Here is a 23,610-nt window from a genome sequence, read left to right as displayed (position 1 = left end):
CATTTCTCCCTTTAGGTCTGTTAATATTTAGTCTATATACTTAGTTGTTCCTATCTTTGGTACATAGATGTTTACAATGGTTATGTCTTCTTGTGCTGATGCTTATGTAATGTCCTTCTGTCTCTTGTTACTTTCTTTGTGTTGAATTCTATTTTGTCTGATATAAGTATTACAAGTTTAGGGTTTTTCCATCCCTATTTGCATGGTATACCTTTTTCTGTCCCTTCAGTTTCAATCTGTGTTATCTTTAGGTCTGACATGAATCTCTCACTGGCAGCAAATAGATGGGTCTTGTTTTTTTATTCATTCAGTCACCCTGTGTCTTTTCATTGGAACAGTCCACTTACTTTTAAAGTAATAATTGACATGTATGTACTTATTGCTACTTTCTTAAATGTTTCCTGGTTGTTTTTATTCTTCTCTGATCCTTTCTTCCATTCTTGCTCTCTTTTCTGTTTTAAGACTTCTTTAGTGTTATGGTAGGTTTCCATTCTCTTACTTTTTTGTATATCTGTAGTAAGTTTGTAGCTTGTGGTTATTATGGGGTTCTTATATGATATCCTATGAACATAATAATCTATAGCAAGCAATAGTCACTTAAGTTTGAGTGCATTGTAACAGCACCACATTATTACTCTTCCTATCCACTTTTATGTCTATAATACCTTCTTTTGACCTTTCTATTTAGTGATTAACTTAGCTAAGTTTTAGAGTTTTAGATGTAATTTCTTTTGCTGCTTTTGTCTTTTGACCTTCATACTAGCTTTTAATTAATAGATCTGGTACCTCTGCTGTATGTTTGCTTTAGCAGTAGAAACTTTTTCCCTTCTTAAATTTCTTGTTTCTATTTAGGGTCTTTTCTTTTCCTCTTTAAGAAGTCCCTTTAGTATTTGTAAGGATAATTTAGTAGTGATGAACTCTTTTAAAGTAGGTTTATTTGTGAAGCTCTATCTCTCCTTCAATTCTGAATGATAACTTTGCGGGGTAGAGTATTCTTAGTAGAGGTTTATCCCATTCAGCACTTTGAATATATCACACTACTCCCTTCTGGCCTGTAGAGTTTCTGCAGAAAGATCAGCTGATAGCCTTATGCAGTTTACCGTATACATAATTCATTGCTTTTCCTCTTGTTGCTTCTAAGATTCTCTTTGTCTTTGCTCTTTGACATTTTAATTGTGATGTGTTACGGTGTGGATCTCCTTGGGTTCATCTTGTTTGGTCTCTTTGTTCTTCCTGGACCTGTCAGAGTATTTCCCTCCCCAGGTTAGGATAATTTTCATATTATTACTTCAGATAAGTTTTCTGCTTTCTCTCTCTCTCTCTCTCTCTCTCTCTCTCTCTCTCTCTCTCTCTCTCTCTCTCTCTCTCTCCTCCTTTTAAGATTTCTATAATGCTTTTTTTCTATTTCTTTTAGTTGTAGGGTTAGAGTGTTTGATGCTGTCCCAGAGCCCTCTTACCCCATCCTTATTTCTCTTAATTCTTTCGTCCTTCTTCTGTTCAGCTGATGTGCTTTCCATTACTCTATCTTCCAAGTCACTCATCTGTTCTTATGCATCTTACAGTCTGCTCTTCATTCCCTCCAGTTTATTTTTTATTTCATTTATTGAATTCTTCATCTCTGGTTCTTTTTGAGACTTTCTATCTCTTCATTGAGGTCCACATTGCAGTTCTGCTATTGTTTTCTCAAGTCCAGTGTGTATCTTTATAAGCATGAGTTTAAATACTTAGTAATCAGGTGGTTGGTTCACTGTGTTTCATTTCATTTATTTATTTTTTCTTGTTCTGTCACTTGGAGTATATTCCTGTGTCTCATCATTTTGTATGATTTCTGTACTTTGTTCCATGAATTAGTTGAGAGGTCTTGCTTTCCTAGTCTTTAAGGATTGGCCTTGTGTAGGAGAGTCCCCTGTGTAGACTGTGTATTCCTTGGTAGTTTTGGCAATCTGGAGGCTAAGTAAGTTTGAGCCCTGCTTTTCATGGTGCTGTGGCTCCCAGGGTGTATTTCCAGGGGTGTGGCTTTGGGGGTTATTAGAGGAGCTCCTGGTTGGACACCTGTTGGTTCTGCACTGGCAGCGAGAGGGTTGTGGCCCAGCAGCAGGTTGGATGCACTCTCAAGGTGACTCCTGGGTGGGTGCCAGCTGAGTTCCCTGTTCCTCCTCACCTGTGTGCTGGTACATGCTGTGGGCCAATGGGAACCACTCCGGGGAGTTCCTGCGTCCGGAGCCCTCAGTCCAGCCGGTGGTTGGGTCAGGCACCATGCACACACAAGTTCTCTTGCAGCTCCTGCACCCTCTGGGCTGCTCTGGACAGTTCCTTCATCTGTGCCCACCAGTCCTGCCTATGGTTAGGGTCAGACGTTGTGTGCATGCATATTCCCTGTGGTCCCTGCATGCTCTCGTCTGCTCTGGAGAAATCCCATGTGGCATCCACTGTCCAATTGACAGCTGGGATCAGACACTCTGTGCGTACTTATTGCTCCACTGGCCATGCGCCTTCTAGCCTCTCCAGAGAATTCCCACATTGTCACCTGCCAGGTCCCTCTGGTATGCAGGGGTCAGACCCCATGTGCCTTCTTCCCCCATGGCACTCTGGGGAGCTGTCCCTGTGGCACCAGACCGTAAAACCTGCCTCTTCCCTGTGATCCAGGGAACTTTCTGGTTCTGATGGGGGCTTGGTTGGTGGATAACAGCAGGCAGCAAGATGGGACCTCTGGGTCACCTACAGGCATATCTAGGTATGAGTGGCATCAGGAGGCTTCCTAGACCAAGTATGAGATTGCTGTGTACACTCAGATTCTGCTGTCAGCTGCAGTAAGATGTGCAGAAGGAGCCCAAACAATGGCACCTGCCAGCTCTTACGATTCTGGGTTTCCTCCAGAGGTTTCTTTCCCAAGCAGCGGATGTTAAGTTCTGAAACCTTATGGTCTAGGTGCAGTTTTAACCACAAGGTTTTTTTCTGTGCTTCAGGGCAGGGGTTCCATGCCTGCCTCTCTCAGTGATATCCCTGCCTCTCCCTTCTGCTGGTCTCTGTGCTGGGGATGGGTTCCTGTGGTTAACCTCTCTCTGTCTCTTCTGTAGTTTTTGTTTTTTTTCAATGTGACCTTTCTGTCCCACGTAAGGTGTTCACTTTAGGTCTCTCTACTTCATCAGGGTAAAATGTTCTGTGTTTAGGTGTAGATTTGGTGTGTAAGTGGTAAAAGTGGATTCAGTCTCTCTCTACTCTGCCATTTTCCCAGAATCCTCTGGGATTGTTTTTTCTATTTCTGTGAAGAATGCCATTGGGATTTTGGAAGGATTGTGTTCAGTCTATAGATGGCTTTGGGTAGTATGGATGTTTAACAGTGTTAATTATTCTGAATCATGAACCCAGGATGCCTATTTGTTTCTTTCATCTTTGATTTCTTTCAACAAAGTCTTGTAGTTGTTATACAGATCTATTACTTTCTTTGTTGATTTTATTTCTAGGTATTTTTTAATGTGTGAAATGATATTGAGAACAGGATAGTTTTATTTCTTTTTCAAATGTTTCATTATTAGTGCATAGAAGTGCATCTGGTTCTGTATGTTGATTTTATACCCTGTAACTTTACTGCATTTGTTGATTAGTTCCAGAAGTTTTTGAGTTCAGTGTTTAGGATTTCCTGTGCAAAAAAAATATTATCTGCAAATAAAAATAATAATTCTTATTTCTTTTTTATTTGATTACCTTTTATTTCTTTTTCTTGCTTAATTGCTCTGGGTAGGTCTCCTCGTACTGTGTAGAATAGATGGTTATAGTGGGCATCCTAGTCTTGTTTCTGATCCTAAAGGAAAAGCATTCAAGTTTTCACTGTTGAGTATGATGTTAGCTTTGGGTTTGTTGTATAAGGATTTTATTATGTTAGGGTGTGTGCCTCCAGTACCCAGTGTTGAGAGTTTTTATTATGAGAGGATGTTGCAAATTGTTAAATGCCTTTCAGCATCAATTAAGATGATAGTGTGATTTTTATCTTTCATGTGTTTATGTGATGAATTATACTTAACTGATTTGCATGTGGTGAACCATTCTTGCATACCAGATTTAAGTCCCACTTGGTCATTGTTAATAATTTTAAACTAAATTCATTTTGCTAATATCATGTTGAGGATTTTGTATCCTTTTTATCATGGATATGGGTTTATAGTTTTATTTTTTTGTAGAGTCCTTATCTGGCTTTGAAACCAGGGTAATGCTTGGCTTTGTAAAATGATTTTGACATGTTGACTTATATTATTTGGAAGAATTTGAGAAGGATTGGCATTAATTTTTCTTTCAAGATTTGGTAGAATTTGCTAGTGAAACTATTGGTCCTAGGATATTCTATGTTGAGAGGTTTTTGATTATTGATTCTGTATCTTACTCATGCATCTTCAAATTTTTTGTTTCTTTCTGGTTCATTCTTAATAGGTTGTGTTTTTGTAGGAAATCTGATATTTTTCAATATTTGAAAATATGATTGTAGCAGGTTTTATGATCATATGTATTTCTGTAGTATCAGTTGTAATGTGATATCTTTCATTTCTAATTTTGTGTAAGTCTTCTCTCCTTTTTTCTTAGTTTAGCTAAAAGTTTGTTAATTTTGTGTATCTTTTCAATATAGACACCAGCTCTCTTCATTTCACTGAGACTTCCTATTGTTTTTCTGATCTCAATTTTATTTATTTCTGCTCTGCTGTTTGTTATTTCCTTCCATAAGCTTACATTGGGCTTAGTTTGTTCTTTTTCCTTGAGGTGTAAAGTTAGGTTGTTTATTTGAGATCTTTTTTTATTAATTAGGTATTTATTGATGTAAAACCTTCTGCTTACAATTCCCTTTGCTGCATCCCATAAATATAACGTGTTGTGTTTCCTTTTTGTTTTATGTTTATTTTGTTTTTCTTTGACCCATTGGTTGTGCAGGAGTATGTTGTTTAATTTTCACATAGTTGTGAATTTTCCAGGTTTCCTCCTTTTATTGACCTCTGCTTTCATGCATTGTGGTTGTATCAGAATGATTTAAATCTTTTTAAATTTGACATGACTTGTTTTATAGACCTAACATAATATCTGTCTTTGAGAATGTTCTGTGCACCTGTGAGAAGAAGGTGTATTCTACTGCTATTGGGTGGAATGTTTTGTATGTCTGTTAGGTCCTTTTGGTCTACGTTATAGTTCGAGTTCCATGTTTCCATATTAATTTACTGTCAGATCCTGTCTGTGTAAGGTGAGAAAATAAAGTTCCCTACTATTATTGTATTATTTGCTTCTTTCAAATCTGTTAATATGTCTCATATATTACATGCTGCAATTGTAAGTACAATTGTTATGTCATCTTGATTAAATGAAATCTTTATCATTATATTATGATCTTTGTTTCTTTTGACAGATTTGACTTAGTCTATTTTGCATAACAGAAATATAGCTATCTCTGTTCCCTTTTTGTTTCTATTTGTGTGAAATATCTTTTTCAATCCCTTCTTATTGAGCCTATGCATGTCCCTAAAGTTTAAGTGGCTTTCTTATAGGCAGCATATAGTTGGGTCTTACTTTTTTTGTTCTGTTTTGTTTCTAATACACAGTGTCACTCTGTTCCTTTGATTGGAGAATTTAATCCATTTACATTTAAAGTAATTATTAGTATGCAGTTACTTACTAATGCCATCTTATTAATATTTTCCCGGGTCTTTTGTAGTTTTTTTGTTCCTTTCTCCCTCTCTTGGTGTCTTCGTTTGTGAATTGATAATTTTCCATAGTGGTATGCTTTGGCTCCCTTTTTCTAATCTTTTGTGTATCTGTGTACGCTTTTGTTTTGTGATTTCCATGAGCCTTTCATAATACATTTTATAACTGACTTTTTATAATAAACTTATTGCAACTGAACTTCAGTCACATACAAAAACTCTACCCTTTAACTCCCTCTTTTATGTTTTTGTTGGCATGGTTTATTTTACATCTTTCATATTGTGTATCCATTAACAAATTATTGTAGCTATAGTTATTTTTAATACTTCTGTCCTTTAACCATTATACTATAGGTGATTACCACACCCACTATATTACAGTATTGGAGTTTTCTGAATTTATATTCTAAACTTTATCAGTAAATTGCATATTCATATGTTTTCATGTTACTACTTAGTGTCCTTACTTTTTAGCTTGAATTCTTCAACATTATTGAGCAGGTGAGTCTAGTGATAAATGCGCTCAGCCTTTTTTTCTTTTTTGGGAAGGGTAGTGGGGGATTCTGAGAACAACTTTATTACTCCTTCATTTCTAAAAGACAGCCTTTCTGGATTAAGTATTCTTGGCCGGCAGTTATTTTCTTTCATCACTTTGAGTATATCATCCTGCGCTGTCCTAGCCTGTAAGGTTGTACTTAGAAATCCATTAATAGCTCATTGGTGAGGGTGTAGGGGGAGGGTTCCCTTGTAATTAACAAGCTTCTTTTCTCTTGCTCTCTTCTTTTTCTTGCTTATTTATTTATCTCTTAATTTGAAAATATTTTTATAATGTGCTGGGAGAAGATATCTTTGGACTGAATTGTTTAGAGGTCTATGAGCTTCAGGAATTTACATGTCCAAATCTCTTCCCATTTTGAAAGTTCTCAGCCATTATATCATTTTAAAAAGCCTTCTGCCTTTTCTCCTCTTCTTCCTGTTTCCCATAATGTATCTTTTGTTTCTTTTAATGATATCCTGTAAGTTCCATAGACTTTTTCATTCCTTTTCATTCTTTTTTCTTCTATTCCTCTGGCCAATTTTAAATTAGCTGTCTTTGAATTCACTGATTCTTCTGTTTGATTGAGTCTGCTGTTTAAGCTCTATATTGAATTCTTTGGTTCAGCCATTGTATTCTTCAGTTCCAAAATTTGTTTGGTTCATTTAATGATTTCTATCTCTTCTTTACTGTACTTCTCATTTTGTTCTTTTTATTTCCTGTTTCCATTATTTTCCTGATTTTGTTAAACTGTTTATCTGTGTTATCTTTATAACAATTTTTAAAATTCTTTCTCAGGCAATTTTTATATCTTCATTTTTGGGAGGTTAGTTACTGGAAGTGTGTTGTGATTCTTTTGTGTTGTCAGTTTCCTTTTTTTCTTTGTGATTACTGTTGCCTTGTGTAAGTGTCTGTATATTGGAAGAATCAGTCACTTCTTCCAGACTTTATATATGAAGTTCAGTTAGGAAAAGCCTTTTGTTGTTGGGGTGCACTCTTGTATGCTGTGAACTTGGGTCTAGTGGTGCAGGCGTGCCAAGGGCAGGTGTGTGTCGCAGCTCCAGGCTGGGGGTCATGTGTTTTCTTGTCAGCTCAAATAGCAGGGTCTAGTACCCTGACAACTGTGTGATCCTTGCTGAGAGCTGGAGGGCATTTCAAGTGACTGCAAGGGCTGGTGAGGTCCTCAGCGGTGCCTCTAGGTGCAGTGGCTCAATACCAGGGCAGGCAGTAGTTATGGCAGGAGCTGGCAGTGTGCATACATTTGGCTGCAGGGCTGCTACAGGTGCCTGTGTGGGCAGGGTCAGCTGCAGATATATGCACAGTGGCAAAGTCAGAGATTCAGCAGTGGGCTGTGGGGCCAACTCTCGGGGGCTGTTGGTGTTTACTTGGAATTTGCAGGGGCTAGCCCCAGGGGTGTGTGTGGTTTTGAGAGGCAGCAGGTATAGAGGTGTGCATGGTGGTGCAAGCCAGTGACAGCAGGGGTTGAGACCTGCTCTGGGTGCAGAGTAGCTGTGGGGATCTGGGCTGTCACCATACACTTGTGTGGGTTCAGGGGCATGCTGAGGCATTGGAGGCCTGTGTTAGGAGTCAGGGCCCAGGGCTATGCAGGTTCAGGCCAGTGACAGGATTCAGCCTTATCTGGTCCCATAAGCAGCCATGAAGGCCTTGACTGTCAGCATGCACATAAGTGGCAGCAAGGGCTAGCCACAGGTGCATACACTGGGGGACAGCAGAGGGACCTAGACTGGTGGTGGTTAGTGCACAGCCATAGCAGTCAGCAGCCAGACCTGACTGCTGAGTGGACCCCAGGCTTCAGCAGGAAGGAGGGGAGGGAGTAGGGAGACACTCAAGCAGCTGCTATCTGGGAATATGAAAACCTGTGGCTGAAAATCTCAGCAGTGAATCTGCAGGGAGACCAAATTGGGTTTGTTGGCTCTTGGTTTCCCCAGAGGTAAAAGGTGCTGGTGTCCTCAGTGATGAAAGCTGGTGGGGGCTGTGCTGTCTACAAAGCCTGTAGGTGTCCTCAGGTGGAGACTGCCAGGGTCCTCTGCCAGAGCAAGCCACTGGGAACCGGGCCGTTCTTGCTGCATGGCTGATACTGATAGTCCATGCCCCTCGCCCTTGTTCTTAGCACTCTCAGTGCATGTCAGCTTTGCTGGTCTCTGGTTGGTGTGAAATCAGAGCAGGTCCTCTGTGCAGTGCCCTGAAAGAGTAAGGAAGCTAATTGCTCACCCCACTCCTTTTCTTGGTGAGGAGAACTCTATCCCGAGGGAGAGTCCCCTCCTGGCACTGAGGAGTGTTGGCCGGCGGGTGGGATGGTGCCGGCAAAATGAAACTTTCTACCCTTTTTGTTCAGGTATTCTTAGCCTCTTCCATCCACTTGTTGCTGAAGCTTTCCAGGTGGCCTCCTGTGACCTCCCAGAGCTGTTTTCATTCATGGATTAGCTGTCCATTGGACTTGGATGGAAGATGGAGACTGAGGTCTCTCACTCTGCCACTTTGGTGACATCTCTCTTTATTATGTGATTTTTACAACAAATTAAAAAAAACCTTTGTACAGAGAATTACCTAGCATTTAATATTTGGGATCCAGACTCATCTTGCTCAATATTGTGTTTCTAAGGTTTTTCCTCACTTGTTAGTTTTCACAGCTGTACTGTGTGTCCTTGTGTGAATACAATGGTTATTTTTTTTGTCCATTCCACCATGTATGGACATTTTCATTTTGGGACTATAATAAATAACATGACTATGAACATTCTTGTGTGTGCTCCACGATGAGTTTATGTTTTTCTGTTATATGTATATCGTGCAGTGGGAATGGAGGGTTATTGGGTATGAACACATACACTTTAGTAGATAGCGACCAGTTTCCCATGGTGTTTTTACTAATGTACACTCCACCAGCAGTAGATGGAAGTTCTAGTTGCTGTGAGAAGATGCATGTAGAGCTCTTACATGTTTTGTGAATATATGGTAGTTACTTTTGTTTCCATGAAATGACTCCCAGGTTTATTTAGGCCCCTGGATTTGGTTCCATGCACCACAGTTGGTGATGAAGGAAGGGGAGAAGCTGGCGCAGGGTAGAGGAGGGTGGGGGAAGGAGGTCACTGGGGGATGTGTGCAAGTAAGAGATGTAGTTTAAGGTACAAAGGGGATGTCTGGCCTCGGAATAGAGCTTGGAGATTCATCTGAGTAGACCCAAACTCAAGCCTTTGAGGAAGATCTCAGGGGAAGAATGGGGTGGGGGCAGAAGAGGCTATGTCACAACAAATCCAACAGACTGGGTGACTTCAACAACAGAAATTGATTTCTTCAGAATTCTGGGGGTTAGATGGTGTTGTCATGTCTGGCTTCTGAGGCCTCTCTCCTTTGCTGGCAGACGGCCACCTTCCCTTTTTGTGGTCTTTCCTTCACCCTGCATGTCTGTCCAAATTTCCTCTTATAAGTGGATAATGGCCTACCTGAAGACCTCATTTTTAACTTAACTACCTCTTAAAAGACCTTATCTTCAAAGTTATATTCTGAAGTACTGGATATATAGGGCTTCAACATATGAATTCTGTGGCAGGGGTGGGAGGACACAGTTCAGGCCATAGCGTAGAATGAGGGAGAATGTAGAACAGACAGAGGAGTACAGATTGCGATAAGGAACTTAGAGGGCTGGCCAGAGAGGTAAAAGGAGAGCAGGTGGAAAGTTAAATCTGTGAAAGTAAAACAAGGGTTTCAGGGAGGGTACAGCCAACCACAAACCTCCCAGGTTCCAAATCTAACCACTGATAGCAAATTTTGTTTTATTTTTCTAAATAGTTTTTTTTTCTAAAAATGGAGGCTTTTAAAAGAAATGCTGAAGTAAAAGTTTAATAGAGGTTGCTTACCTATGTTCACGTGCAAAATGGTTATGTATCAGAGTCCATTATATGAAGTTTTTGATGTCAGAAAAAATGAGTATCTTCTTGCTGTGTTTTCAAATCTGCAAGAGACTGGCCTTGAAATGTTTTTTGTTCAAACATGAGACGATTTAGAAGTCATAGTCAATTGTTTAAAGCTTTTTACTAAGATTCTATAATTTCTAAATTATAATTGCATGGTACTTTTGAATGCTTTAAATATTTGTAAGGAGGTAACTGTACTTCATGCTTCTGTCCTTGCCCCATCTAGGAAAATCTTTAAAAAAAAGCAAGCCAGACTGTGTCATCCCCTGATGGAAACCTTCAGCAAATTCTCTTAGTATGCAGTAGAATCCAAACTCTCTGTGTGATACCCTGAAAAGATCTGCGTGATGAAGACACTGGCCACCACCCACCCCCACCCTCACTCACCACACTGGCCTGCTTTCTGCTTCTTGAACATTCCAAGGTGGTGGCTTCCTCAGGGCCTTAGACTGCTTTCCTTGCCTTTCCCCTGGTTTTCAAATTATCCCTTCAGTCCCAGCTCAGGTCTTGGGAGGAAGCCCTTCCCTTCCCCAACAGTTAAAATTGCTTTGTCCCTTTCATATTTTAGCATGTAGGAGGGTAGGTAGGTAGTTTTCTAAGCAGCTGCCAAACTGCTTTCTCACAGTGGATGTGCTGTTTTGCTTCCCCAGTGGCAGTGGTTACTCCACATTCAATATTTGGTGTTGTCAGCGTTGTAGATTTTAGTGCTTCTAGAAGTAGGTGCATAATGGTGTCTTGTTTTAATTTTCAGCCCCCTAGTGATAGATGATATTGGTTATCTTTTCATATGCTTATATGCCATCTGTATATCTTCATTGGTGAGATGTTTGTTCAGTTTTTCCCCCATTTTTAATTAGGTTGTTTATTGTTGAGTTTTATGAGTTCCTTTTATATTTTGGATAACAGTCTTTTATCAGATGTGTCTTTGCAAATATTTTCTCCCAATCTGGGTTTGTCTTCTCATTCTCTTAACATTCCATTTTTTCCAAAGTATTTATCACTAAGATAATCTTATTTTTTATTATTTGTTTCCTCCCACTGTGGTGTAAGGTCACAAACAACCTGTTTTGTTTTCTGCTGTATTTCCAGGGCATCATAGCATTTGGATGCAGTTAAGAAATATTTGTTGATTGAATGAATGGATAATAACTGTTGGCATTTTTAGTTAATTTTATTGAAAATGGCATTAAGCTGGTTTAAATTCTTCCATCTCCCTATTTGAAGCTCAATTTCAAAATTTTGCCATTTTAATTTTAAAATTAGGGGTAATATTTAACCACTTGCATGAGATAAATTACCACTGTGGTTCATATGAATGGTTTAAGATCATAATTGCTGATCTATACTTGCTTTGTTCTCTCAAGAGCTGTACAGATTTATTCTCCAGGAAGTAGTCACAGAGCTGGATAGTGTGAACAGAACGACTTTGTCAGGCCACAAAGCCTTATGTTTAAAGTGCTGCCTGCTAGACACTGGATGTCTTGAGTGTTCAGATATTTATCCACAGATACATGTACACACAGACACACAAAGACATGCTGAATCTTGCCAACGTAAAAAGAAGTTTCAAATTCGGTTCTTGATGGTGTTTATTTGTTAAAGATGGGAAAACGACATTTTGGTCTCCTAGGATGGTTGTGTTTAATTTTTTTCTTATATTTCTAGTGGTTTTGGGGTTGTATATTTTAATGTTATATTCTTTGCTACTAATGTTCATAACTATTATTTTTTTGTCTGTGTCTCAATGGAATACTTTTTGCCTCGAATTCTACTCTGAATATTTCTACTCTTTTTGTTTGAATATGTCAAGTATTTTTAAGCCTTTGATTACTTTTTACATTGTTGATCTTACACGTAACATATATTTTAAAGAGGGTTTTTAAAAATACTTTCAGAAAAGATTCTAAAAGGTGTTTGGTTTTCTATTGTTGCATAACAAACCATCTCAAAAGTTTGTGGCTTCAAGCTAATATCATTTTAACTCTCATGGTTGAACAAGTGGATGGTTTTTCTGCTCTGTGGATATACAGTCACCTGGTGGCTCACCTAGACTAGAATATCCATGCAGGTGCATTCCCATGGCTAATGCCTTTGGAGGGATAGCTGGGCTCAACTGGGATTTGGGGACAGTGGGGCATGTCTGTTTGTCTCTCTGTCTAGTCGCAGGCCTCTTCCTCACCAAGTAGCCTTCTCCTGATCTCTTTAGGTGGTCCCTCCAGCAGAGTAACTGTATTGCTTATATGGCAGCTTAGGACTCCCAAGAGTGATAAAGTGGAAGCTGCCAACCCTCCTTGAAGTTGAGGCACAGAACTGTCATGGAATTCGTTCAGGCTCATTCTGTTCATTGATGTGAGTCATGGAGCCAGCCCAGTTTCATGCAAGAGGGTGTAAATGCCACGAGGTGTGATTCACCAACGGCTGCCTTTGGAGCCTACCTGCTATACTGAGAGAGTCAAGCCCTTCACATTTATCATTTTAATTGATATGGTACTATACATATAGCTAGGCATCTTTGCTTTTATTTCCTTTCATGAATTTGCATCATGTTTTTAATTCTTTTAATTTCTCTATCAAAATTAAGACTAAAGTAGTATTTTTACCTCAGGATGAATGAAGCCTTTGGCATGATTATACTTGTATTTAGTTATTATCTGGAATTTTATGCCATATTATAAATTTAAATATTGCATACATTCTTTTTTAAAAGTACTAGGTGTTTTCATTCATTTTTAACTACATAAACAATAACTATTTATACCTGACTAATTTACTTGGCCTCAGGATATGCTGTCAGTCTTAATATACCACTGCTTCTAGAGAATTGGGTTTATATTTTGATAAAATGTAGTAATATATCCTCAACTAATGTTTCAGGAACGTTTTATAGATTATATATGTGTCCAAATCATTGCTTTTTCCACATTATTTTATTTCTTGGAGTGAAATTCACACTGCAGTTAGTAGAAATTTCTCCCAGACTCTAACAAATTATTAGTGTTGAAAACAGGATCTACTTTATGTCTTTTCTTATTTGCGTTTTTATAGGTGTTTCACTGGGGTTTGTTTTAAATGTCTTAAATGAAAGTTGTAAGTTCATGGCAGGAGCTGGTAGCTTAACTAGACATTGTCTTTTGTTATCTTACATTTTATTAATCTTAAAAAAAAATACAAAGCCTTTTTATTGGCAGCAGGACCTTCTATCCAGGTGGTCGTGGTCGCCCTGAGATACTTTAGATGGAAAGAATGTTGGATAGGCTTTTGGATAGGCTTTTATTAGTGTGCTTAACTCAGCTAACCAAGTGGGAAAGTCACTTGTGCCAGAGGCCAGGGTGCTTTCCTGGTGACTAGCCTGTTATGGATGAAAGGTCACGCAAAGCTTTTCCTTCAGAAGATACAGTTATTGTAAGACTGCAGAGCCAGAAATGGGTTAAAATGCTGGCAATAATGTTTTATGCTTAATTTTTGAAATGCTGAGCTTACTCTTTGAAATTTGTGGGGAGGGCTTACTCAAAGATACATATTTTCTGGCAGTCCTGGAGGTTGGAAGCTCAAGGTCAAAATGTTGGCAAGTGTAGATTCTTCTGAGGCCTCTTGCCTCTTCACATGGCTTTGTGTGTGTGCATCCTCAACGTCTCTACGCCCTCTTACAAGGGCACTGGTCCTACTGGAGTAGAGCTCTACCCTAATGGCCTCATTTTAATATAATCACTTTCCCCCCCCATTTTTTTAGATATAATTAACAAATAAAACTGTAAGATATTTAAAGTGTACACTATGATGATTTGATGTGTGTACACACTGTGAAAGGATTCTCCCCATCTAGTTAACTAACAAACCCATAAATCCATCATCTCACATATTTATTTATTTATTTTTTGGTGAAAACATCTTTAAAATTTTTTCTCAATATTTTATAAATGCTTGAATGTTTCTATCTTTTTGTCTTCTGGTGTTAACCTTTTAGTCTCCCTTATCTCCTGTATAGTGCATTTCATTATTTTACAGTTTGGTTTCTTTTATTTGGCTGCTCATACTTTTTCTTAAATTCTCATTATTTTCTCTGTTTTTTGCTCTTTTGGGTTTTATTTGTTCCTTATCATTCTTTCACTCAGATTATAATTCTGTTGCCTTAATTTGTCCATCTATTTCTTACACATTGTTCTCCATCCCCACCCCCCAGGGTGTGATCTTTTTATAGGCTCGAAGGCTGTGTAACCCTCCGGCTGGGAAGAGCAGTGGGCACTGTGTCCTTCAGTGATGCCTCCTCCTCTAAGGAGATTTTATATTTCTTTGTTTTGTCTTGACCCCTAAAATGATAACTTGGGGATACACTGATTAAAACTACTTCCCAGAGGAGTGGTGGTTTGCTTCTGAAGATGGCACATGTGAACTTCCGGGGGGCTTTTGGACAGCATGCACCACCCATATGAGAAGCCCACTGTTCAGAAACCCACTGTCTGTATCACGGATTTTGTCACCCCCTGGAAAGACCACAACCTCCAGGGTCCCACAGTTGCAGATAGCTCTGCTGTGGAATAGCTGTGTGGACATGAGCAAGTTTCAGAACCAAGTTTTTTGAGGCTTTCTTCAAGCCTCAAGTTTCTTGAGGCTAGTTTGAAAAAGCAAAAAATCCAGACCTACTTTTCATAGTCATTACAAGAAATAGTGGTGGTGCCTATAAAATACCTGCATTGCGTCTGTCCCGTGGTAGTCACTCAGATGTGGGGCAAGGGAGGCAAGCCATGTGCCTCCAGAGGAGATGAAGGAGGTGGGCAGATTTGCCTGGAGCGGGTCTGCTCTAGTAGAGCCCAGAGTCAGAGAGGAGCCATGGGGTGTGAGTGTGGTTGAGCTCACGGAGAGGCCTGGCTCCTGCTTCAGCTGCCTGGAATGCGCTGCTGCTTGTGTATTAAGATGAACCATGGAACCATGGCTGTCACAATTTGGGGGTGGTAATGTAGAGAAAGAATTGCTTTAATAAATAGACCCAGCTTATAAGACATAGCCCGATTTCAGAAATGATACAGGGTGGGAAACGTGCCTCTGAAAAATGAAGGCTTTTTATCTGTAATTTGGTTCATCCTTCGCAGCTGCGTTTTGGGATAATTGTTGCTCTGAGGGTCTCCTGAGGTGACCTCTTAATAAACTTGGATTTTATCACAGAGACTGGCAAATCTCTACTTGAGGCTTCCCCAGTCTGACGTGGCTCCCAGGGTGGTCTGCCTCTTGTCCAGTGCCAGGACCCTGGGAAGAAGTGATTGCTCCATTTATTGCCATAGACTCTGAATCTCTCAAGGTATGGTGGGGGTGGGTGGTGTGTGTAGCATGGAGGGAGGAGTAGCTGTTTCTGTTCTCTAACTTCCTAGGAGCCCCAAAAGGATCAGCTGATCAGCCTTTGAAAATTAGGTCCTATGCTGACTCTCTCTGCTTTGTTCCTGTAGACCATGGGCTCCTAATCTTGGCTGAATATTAGGATCATCTAGGGGGTTAAAAAAACACCAGTGCCTGGTTCCTACTCCATAGATTCTACTTTAATCAGGTTGAGTTATAGTGTGGACATCTGGAGTTTTTTTTGTTTTTGTTTTTGTTTTAAGCTCTTCAGGTGACTCTGATGTGCAGCTGAGATTGAGATTGTACCACCAGACTGCTTCCACCTTTCCCTGGCCCAAACCCTTTGGCAGCTTATTTTCATCCCCCGAGTGATATGCCCTCCAGACCTCTTTCATCTGGTTGGGGGCCTTCAACCCCGTGCCAGCTTGAGCTGGTTTGCTTGTGTCTGACAGATTGCTCTTGGGCACTAGAAAGGGATTGAGTACTTTGAAAAATGTTTGTAATTCATGAGCCATTGGGGGCCTGTATGATACTGGCACAAAGGTATTAGGACTGCTTTGAGGAGAGACCTTATCTGTACTTTGTCCCACCTTTCTGCAGGTAACAAGCACCTTTATTTTCAAAATGGGTTGCAGCCCTTTCTTCTTGGTTAACTGTAAAGCAAAACAGCAAAAAAAAAAAACTTCCCTTAATTTGCAAAGTACTACACTACTAATAGAAGTTTCTTGCAGATTTTCACATCAAATTTTTAAAATTCCAAATTCTTATCAAATGCATACTTCTAAAATGTAGCGTTCCTGGAGATAGCCTAAAATTTGCCTATCTCTAGTTCTCTACAGCGCCTATTTTGAGTGTGTGTGTGTGTGTGTGTGTGTGTGTGTGTGTGTGTGTGTGTGAAGTTGGGGGAGCTACTGAACATTCTCTTCAACAGACAGCTGATGGGGCAGGTAAACTGAAGCTGGTTAAAAAGGGGCAGGGGCTGCATCCCTTGCTTACCCCCTCTTGCCAAGCCCCTCAGCCCACTTTGACACATGGAGGACCTCCCTGTGGACCACCTTATCTCTGCATTGAATCAAGGTAGCCCATCAGACTTCCTACTGAGTCCTCACTGGTTTGGCTGCTTCTAAAACTGTTTATGGTCTTTCTTGGACTGTGATTGTCACTTTCATTCTGGGATGTTATGAAAAAATAGTCATCTGAAAGTTGTGAACTTTAAGAAAAGTTCTAGGGATACTATTTGCAGTACCAGCACTTCAGAGAATCCTTTTCTGATGATGCACTGGAGCGAGCTTTCTCAGGCTTCCTGTATTATTAGATGTGGTATACCTCCTCAGTTGCTGATGTGTATTACTGCATAGATACTCTGGTTCTTGAAGCTGCTCAGGTTTCCCTTTACACTGAATAGATGGGAAACTCAGTGTCAAATCTGTGGCCACCTCCAGAAAATGCCTATGTGTGAGGGTGTGTGATTTTGTACACTAACTTTATCCCAGCTGTATTTCTTTCCTTAAAATTATTTACCACTTATCTTCATTTCTTCATCTATTTATTTTCTTATCTTCTAAAGTTCTCTTCTCTTTTTAAAATGAGCTGGTATACAAATTAGCACATAAATAAGAGCTATCTTAAATATTTAAGAAGCCATCCTTTTGATCCACTCTTATTATGTGGATCTCAGCTCTTGGCTTTGCTGTCTGTTGGGGAAGCCTCCTGGCAGGTCTTGCTGCATCCTCTCCACCCGTCTGCAGTTCCCCACCTGCAGAGTAGAGCCTGGCAGCTCAGGTATAGATGGCCTTTCTTAGCAGTATCTCCATCCATTTGCAGACTGATTTCCTGGGGCTCTCCTCCTGGTGCTTCCTGTCTTCCCACAGCTCTCATTTCTGCTTCTCTGCCTTTGCTGTCATTTCCGTTGATCTGAATCCTTTCTCCTGTTCCTCCTTCGTGTTTCTCTGCTCAGAGTAATTTCCGCTGTGAAACCTCTGCTGATCTCCTCCAGGCAGGGCGGACCACTTCCTGGGTGTTGCTTCCTCTCCTGGCGCACGTGTCTGGGTGCACTAACCAGGCTGCTGCTTGCCCCCAGGTGCCTTTGTGCAGATTAAAAAAGCAACTACCCCTTCTTCAAGACACTGAATAAACTTCCAACTGTTGGAAAACTATCTTCATAAATACAATTTCAGGATGTTTACCCTGTGAGTATCGCCCTGCCCAGGTGCACAGTTGTACATCTGTCTGTGTTGCAATTACTGTGAACTGTCTCTGTTCTCCTCAGAACTGTTTGATGAGAGCAGACCGTCGACAACCATTTGGTAAATGAAAGAATGAAAGGTACAAATAAGTGTCACACTCTTGTCAGGAAAAACATTAGTGAAGGTATACCTGACCAGGCCTTGTGCACTGAACGTTATGAATACATTTTAGTGCAGAGACACATTCCTGTCTTTCTGAAATCAGTGGGTATTTTTAAGTCAGTGTATCATGATGGCTAAATGTACAGACTCTAGAGCTAGACTGCCTGGGTCTGACTCCCAGTTCTACCATTTACACACTTATCTGTATGACTTCACACATGTCATTTAATCTCTATGTGCCTCAGTTTACTCTGTAAAGTGGGGTTGATAACAATAGTTTCTACTTCATGTAATTATTAGAGAATTAAGTGAATTATTATATGTAATATATAATAGTGTCAGGCACATTATGTGTGCCTGATAGAGATGTAATAGCTATTACCAATATTACTATAGGCTGGGTATACATTTAATACACTATTGTTTCCTTTCAACTTTGAAGAGCTGTTTTTTAGTCCTTGTACAGCTTTATGATAGCATATTGTCTCAGTGGGTGCCTGACTGGGCCCAGGATTATGTGTGCTGCAGTGTGTCCCCACCTGCTGCTGTGTGTCCCCAACCCCCATACCAGTTTTCTGGTCGCTGCAACAAGAGGTTCATAGCACACAGACAGGAAACCAGCAGGCTTTGTTTTTTCTTCTTAATATGGTAAAAGAAAAAGTGGGGAAAAACCATGGCCCTTTGCAGACTAGCTTGTTTTAGAGGTTAAACTTAACCCCTTGCTTATGTTCTAAAGCTTGGGTTGGTAATAAATCTTGGCTGTATAAAACTGGGAAACAAAGAATTGATTTGAAAAATAATTTTAATGTAAAATCTTTGTCTAATTTCAGGGCAACTTTCCTTTGATGATTTTCAAGAAAGCTGTGCTATGAGGTGGCAAAAGGTAATGAATGAACCGGGACCAGCCCCCTGTTAAACCCGCCGGGTTTATGCTCAAGTTGGAATGTAGAGGAATTTGCTTACTAAACAGTTGGAGGTTTCTCCTGGTCTTCAGTGCTCACTGCGGCTGTAAATTCACCTGCGAGAGGGGTGGCTGTGCATTGTTACCCCCTCTGACCCCTCCTGTGGTCTGGCTTCTGAGACTCCAGCCGTGTGGGAAGCTCTGCAAAACTCATGCTCACTGCCCCACCCTGATGAGCTTGCCTGCAAATTTAGTAAGATCTGACTAATGCATTCTTTGGAGATGCTCTGACCATTTTCATTATGAGACTGCATAGCTTTTCCCAGATCACATTACTGTAATTGACTTTGCACTCCCCTTTGAAGTGTTCTTACATGCTGCCCAGCACTAGCCAAAACTCTCACAGCAGCTGCAGTACATCTGTTTGGGGCTTTAGCCATCTTTTCTTAGTTGAACAAAAGAATATATAAAAATATAAGGATTATCTAAAACTTCACTCTAATTCGCTGAAATGATCAAAACCCTTTATGTACATAAACCTGGAGTCACTGTAATTTCAGTAGATCTGGTCAACTTCAGCCCTGGCCAAGAGTGTTTAATTATCAGTGCATGAGAAACTTTCTCCAGCAGGCCTTTAGGGATTCATTTACATTCAGGTTTCAGAAATGGTAGGCAGACAGTTGTTACTACCCTTCGTATTCTAGATGGTGGAGAAGCAGACAGTGGAAATCTATTTACCTTGACTCATAGTCCAGCCACTGGAGGAACTAGCATCATCTTTATTCTTCTGCACAGCAGTGCCTTGGACCCCTTTAGGTCATATCAAAGACTTGGTTTTCTGAAAAAGCACATAAAATCTAGCAAATGGGGACATACACACTTATGGTCATCTCTCCTTTATCTAAACTGGAATTTCTCTCTCTGCCCAAAATCTCATTTCTGTTTGGAGAAATGCAAAGATGGAAGAATTTACCTAATTCTCACCTAGGATGAGGTTGCCCCTGATGTAGTTTGGGTGGTCAGAGCAAACTGGGACCCACAGGAAGAATCTGACTCATGTATTTTGTTGGGTTTTGTTTTTGTTTTTGAGTTGTTAACATTTAAAGTTTGGGCAATTTAACAAAATAAAAGACCTCTGGAAAACTTAAAAGATCTGACCAGACTTGCTGGGGCCACAGTTAGCTGGGGCCCCACTGGAGCTGCCCTTGGCCATGTTTTCCTCTTTTCAGTGTCTGCTCTCAGTTATGTGACCCGTCTGGCCCTGTGGGCATTTGAATTGGTACCCTGATCTACGCCACTGTCCTAATCTATGTTACGGCCAAGTATCTTTCAGGGCTCCAGAAAGACCCAGGCTGGGTATGAGCAGTAGTGAAACAGACACCAGGAAGCTGGATAATTGGTGCCGTCAAGGCCCACCTGCTGCTCTTAGCCTCATGCAGGCCTTTGGGGACAGGAGTAAGGCCAGGGTGGGTACGGTGCTCTGGATTTGCAGAGCTGGCTCTTCTCCATCTGTTCATTCAGCTTGAAAGTCATGACCACACTTGCCTTGTCCAGGGGGTGGGACATTTTCTTTATAAGAAAGAAAGCAGCCAGTGACCACTCCAGCCCATTCGTAGGCTCGTAAGACCAGCTACTGCCACAAAAGGAAAATCTTCCTGTTTACCAGCCGGCATGGGACAAAGTGGTTGTGCTTCCTGGCCATGCGGGACTTGGCAGGCAGGCCGGGTTCTGTCCGAAGGGACAGCAGGGCTGAAAGCCTGCTCTGTACTCCGCCATCGCCCCCACAGCCTGGGGCCTGGATGCAGGCCACCCTTGGGAGGCCCTTTTTCTTTGGCTCCAGAACCAGCACTGGCATTCTGAAAGGAAGAAAATGGGGAAGGTGGCCTTGCCTCCTGGCATGCTTCGTCCTTAGCTTTCCTCTCCCCATGGGGCCCAGTCCAGGCAGGCAGAGGCCCTTGGCACAAACCTGAATCTAACAGTAAATATGCATCTTTTGTTTTTAAGTCTCCAGGAAGCAGGATGCCAATGCCTCTGAGCAGACTGATCCTTTTCAGCGGTGTGATGGCTGGCGGGTCCTGGGCCCTCATATATTACCTTATACAGAGTAAGTTTCCAGCCAACCCCCACATCTCCACCCCCTCCTCATACTCTTGTCCCTGTTCCTCTGTCAGAGGAGATAGTTCAGATGCTTTTAGCAGGTTAGAGAAAGGAGGAGAGGGCTGTTTTTAGAAGCCAGTACATCATTCCACTGGTCATAGCTTCCTCATCCTGTAATCCCAGTTTTTCCTGGAGCCACAAGTGCAAATAAAAGGACCAGGATTTGTTTGCATAAGAAGCCTTGTAAAAAGCAAGATGGGCTTATGTGTCAAGATTTCTGAGACCATATAAAAGAGGGGAGATACCAGATGGTTCACAGGTGGGGGAAACTGGCCGTTTCTCAAGTGTGGTCAGCCTGTTTGCCTGCCATTCTGTGCTGTTGATTTAGTGGAGGAAGGGACCTTGAGCAAGAGATTGGTGAGAGTAGAAAAGAAAAGCAGAGTCCAGAATGGCAGAGTCCTGACAGATGCTGCTTCTAGCCCCACTGCACCTAAATTTGAATTTGTAAAGATAAGTCACAGTTACTGTGAGCAGCCAGGATATTTAAGGTCAAGGTCACTTCAGTGCTACTAGTTGTGAAGTAGCAGCAGTTTTTTGTAGACTGACTTTCTTTGAAGATCCTTTCTGCTGCCCAGTGTGGCTCCTCACCCTGACTCCGCAGCATTCTCACTCCCTTCCAGGATGCTAGTGTCACCAACAGACAGGAAAAAAGAGCCCACTGTCCTTGCCACCCATTCTTCCCCACCTTCACAGTCAGCCCAGAGGGCCCTGTGTCTAGAGGTGACCTTGGATGAGCATTACCAGGGATAATACAGAATATCAGAAATAAATCAGAATAATTCAGATAATTGGAGTAGCTCAAGCTTCTCTCCTCTCCTCGCTGCTGAAGGGACAGGGGCAGGGCACAGTGGGGATGACCACGCTTCCCCAGTGGAGGTGGGGGCCTTCCGATAGCCCAGCCGGGCTCTGCAGCTAACCACCCTGGGCTGAATCCAGGCTCCGGCTCCTGACTGGCTGCATGGCATTGTGGGGGGAGTTTCTCACTTTCCTGGGCCTCAGTTATCTATCTTATATGATGAAGGATAATAGTGCCTGTCCATGAGGTTTTTTTTAAAATTAAACAACTCTCATAACCTGTGGTAATGAGACCTGTGATACAGGAAATACTGCGAACGGTGTCTTGCTATGGAAGTCTGGCCCCAGCCCTGTGGTGGCCGGCTCCTGTTCCTCCTGCAGTGGCCCCTGCAGCCCCCCTGGGGGGTGTCCTTGGCCTTTCTAGGCACAAGCTGCCTTTCCCTTCCATTGCTGTGGCCAGGCCTGTAGGAGGGAAGCTCTTCCTTGTTGCCAAACGAAAACCCTGGAAAGCCCAGCTGTTCTCTTTCCTTAGGCCAGCTTTTCATATCTTACTCCTTCAAGGAGGTGGTTCTCGGTGATCCTGGTAGCCTTTGGGCCAAGAAGGGCTCCTGAGACTGAGAGCCTTTTATAGCTTTATCTCCGTGAAATGTTGGCTTAAATCTGTAAACTGGACCGGTTAGCATTTTCATGTCCTTTTTCTTGGCCTGAGGGTTTTATTATTATTGTTGTTGTGGTCTGTTTTATGCTGGTTTACCAGGACCCTCATCTGAGTAGGAGGAGCAGTGTGTGTAAGTCAGGAGACTAGGTTCCGGCCCCAGCTCTGCCTCGGACCTGCCGAGTCACTGAGCAAGTCGTGGGATTGTAAGACTTTAGAACTGAAAGGGAAGTTACAGAAGATCTGATCAGACCACGTAAATGAAGAAATGAGGCAGGGAATGAGAGATGCAAAAAATGAGGCCCATCAAGGCCAGGCTCCGCGCCGAGGGCGTCTGCCGCACCCCCACAGCTGCTGGCTTTCCACACTCTGGTTCTGGAGTCTCTGAAGTGGACAGGTTAGAGTAAATGGTCCCTAATTAGTCTTCCAGTCTTAAATTGCACTTCTGCTTCTGTTTCCATGTATATGAATTGTATCACTTAGCTTTCTAGAGAGAGTTTACCTGACCAAGTTCAATAAAGAAAAGTGAATGTAACCACCGTCTTTTCCTCTTAGAAACTTTCTCCAGGGCTTCCTACTACCAGCTGGGATTGGAGCAGCTACATAGCCACCCCGAGGCACTGGAGGCTCTGGGCTGTCCTCTCAGCGTTCACTTTCTCCAGCTCACTGACAAGCACAACTTCGTTGACATTGCTGATGCTCAGGTAACATGCTCCCCCTGCCAGCTGCAGGGTGGGTGCCCACTGAAGTCAAGGAGGGGGCTGCTGAAATTGGAGAGAGCTTTGGAGTGAGGATTGGGATGGAAGAATACCACTAGCTTTTACTGATCATCTTCTGGAAAGCATTATTGATTAAGTTATTTTCATATATATTTCTTAGTGTGGCAGGGAATGCAGTGTTTGGACCCAGGGTACCATCCTGAATTGACGGTGTAGAGAAAAGACCAGTGGTAGTTTGCCAGCACTCCAGCTTTGAACTTGAAATAACATCTACAGCCAGTCAACACTCACACAAATGTGAACAACTTTTTAAGCTTTAGTTTTAAAGCTTATTTCCATTGCTTCCATGGAGTGCAGCCCATTTCTCAGCAATGTCTTATGTTACACTGCCCCAAATATAAATTGCATTTGTCCTTCTGTTTAGCAAATACAACTGAGCACACACTGAGTTAGGAGCATGAGTCTAAGCTGTGTGGGAAGTACAGAGGCAGAAGGTTTTTGGGGGTTCATAGTTAAAAACTCCAGAAGCAGACATGGTGAGGCACATGCTGTGGTAGAG

At 41.6% G+C, this 23,610-nt stretch overlaps 1 protein-coding gene across 27 annotated transcripts in view; it reads left to right on the top strand.

The window, feature by feature from the left end:
- Window positions 1-23,610, top strand: part of COA1 (cytochrome c oxidase assembly factor 1) — a 116,161-nt gene that overhangs the window by 82,727 nt on the left and 9,824 nt on the right. For 15 of the 27 annotated variants that reach the window (XM_073239108.1, XM_073239087.1, XM_073239084.1 and 12 more), the window contains 6 exons: window positions 10,375-10,572; window positions 17,557-17,665; window positions 17,746-17,801; window positions 18,655-18,707; window positions 20,730-20,829; window positions 22,888-23,036. In XM_073239108.1, the coding sequence (XP_073095209.1) occupies window positions 17,795-17,801; window positions 18,655-18,707; window positions 20,730-20,829; window positions 22,888-23,036 (309 nt within the window). In that variant the 5' untranslated portion in view covers window positions 10,375-10,572; window positions 17,557-17,665; window positions 17,746-17,794. The remainder of the gene's footprint in view (window positions 1-10,374; window positions 10,573-17,556; window positions 17,666-17,745; window positions 17,802-18,654; window positions 18,708-20,729; window positions 20,830-22,887; window positions 23,037-23,610) is intronic. The other 12 variants (XM_073239101.1, XM_073239100.1, XM_073239104.1 and 9 more) reach the window with 4 other exon arrangements.

The sequence above is a fragment of the Manis javanica genome, chromosome 6 (genome assembly GCF_040802235.1).
Source record: "Manis javanica isolate MJ-LG chromosome 6, MJ_LKY, whole genome shotgun sequence".
In the NCBI taxonomy this organism is placed as follows: Eukaryota; Metazoa; Chordata; class Mammalia; order Pholidota; family Manidae; genus Manis; species Manis javanica.
This window is presented reverse-complemented; position numbering and strand designations above follow the sequence as displayed.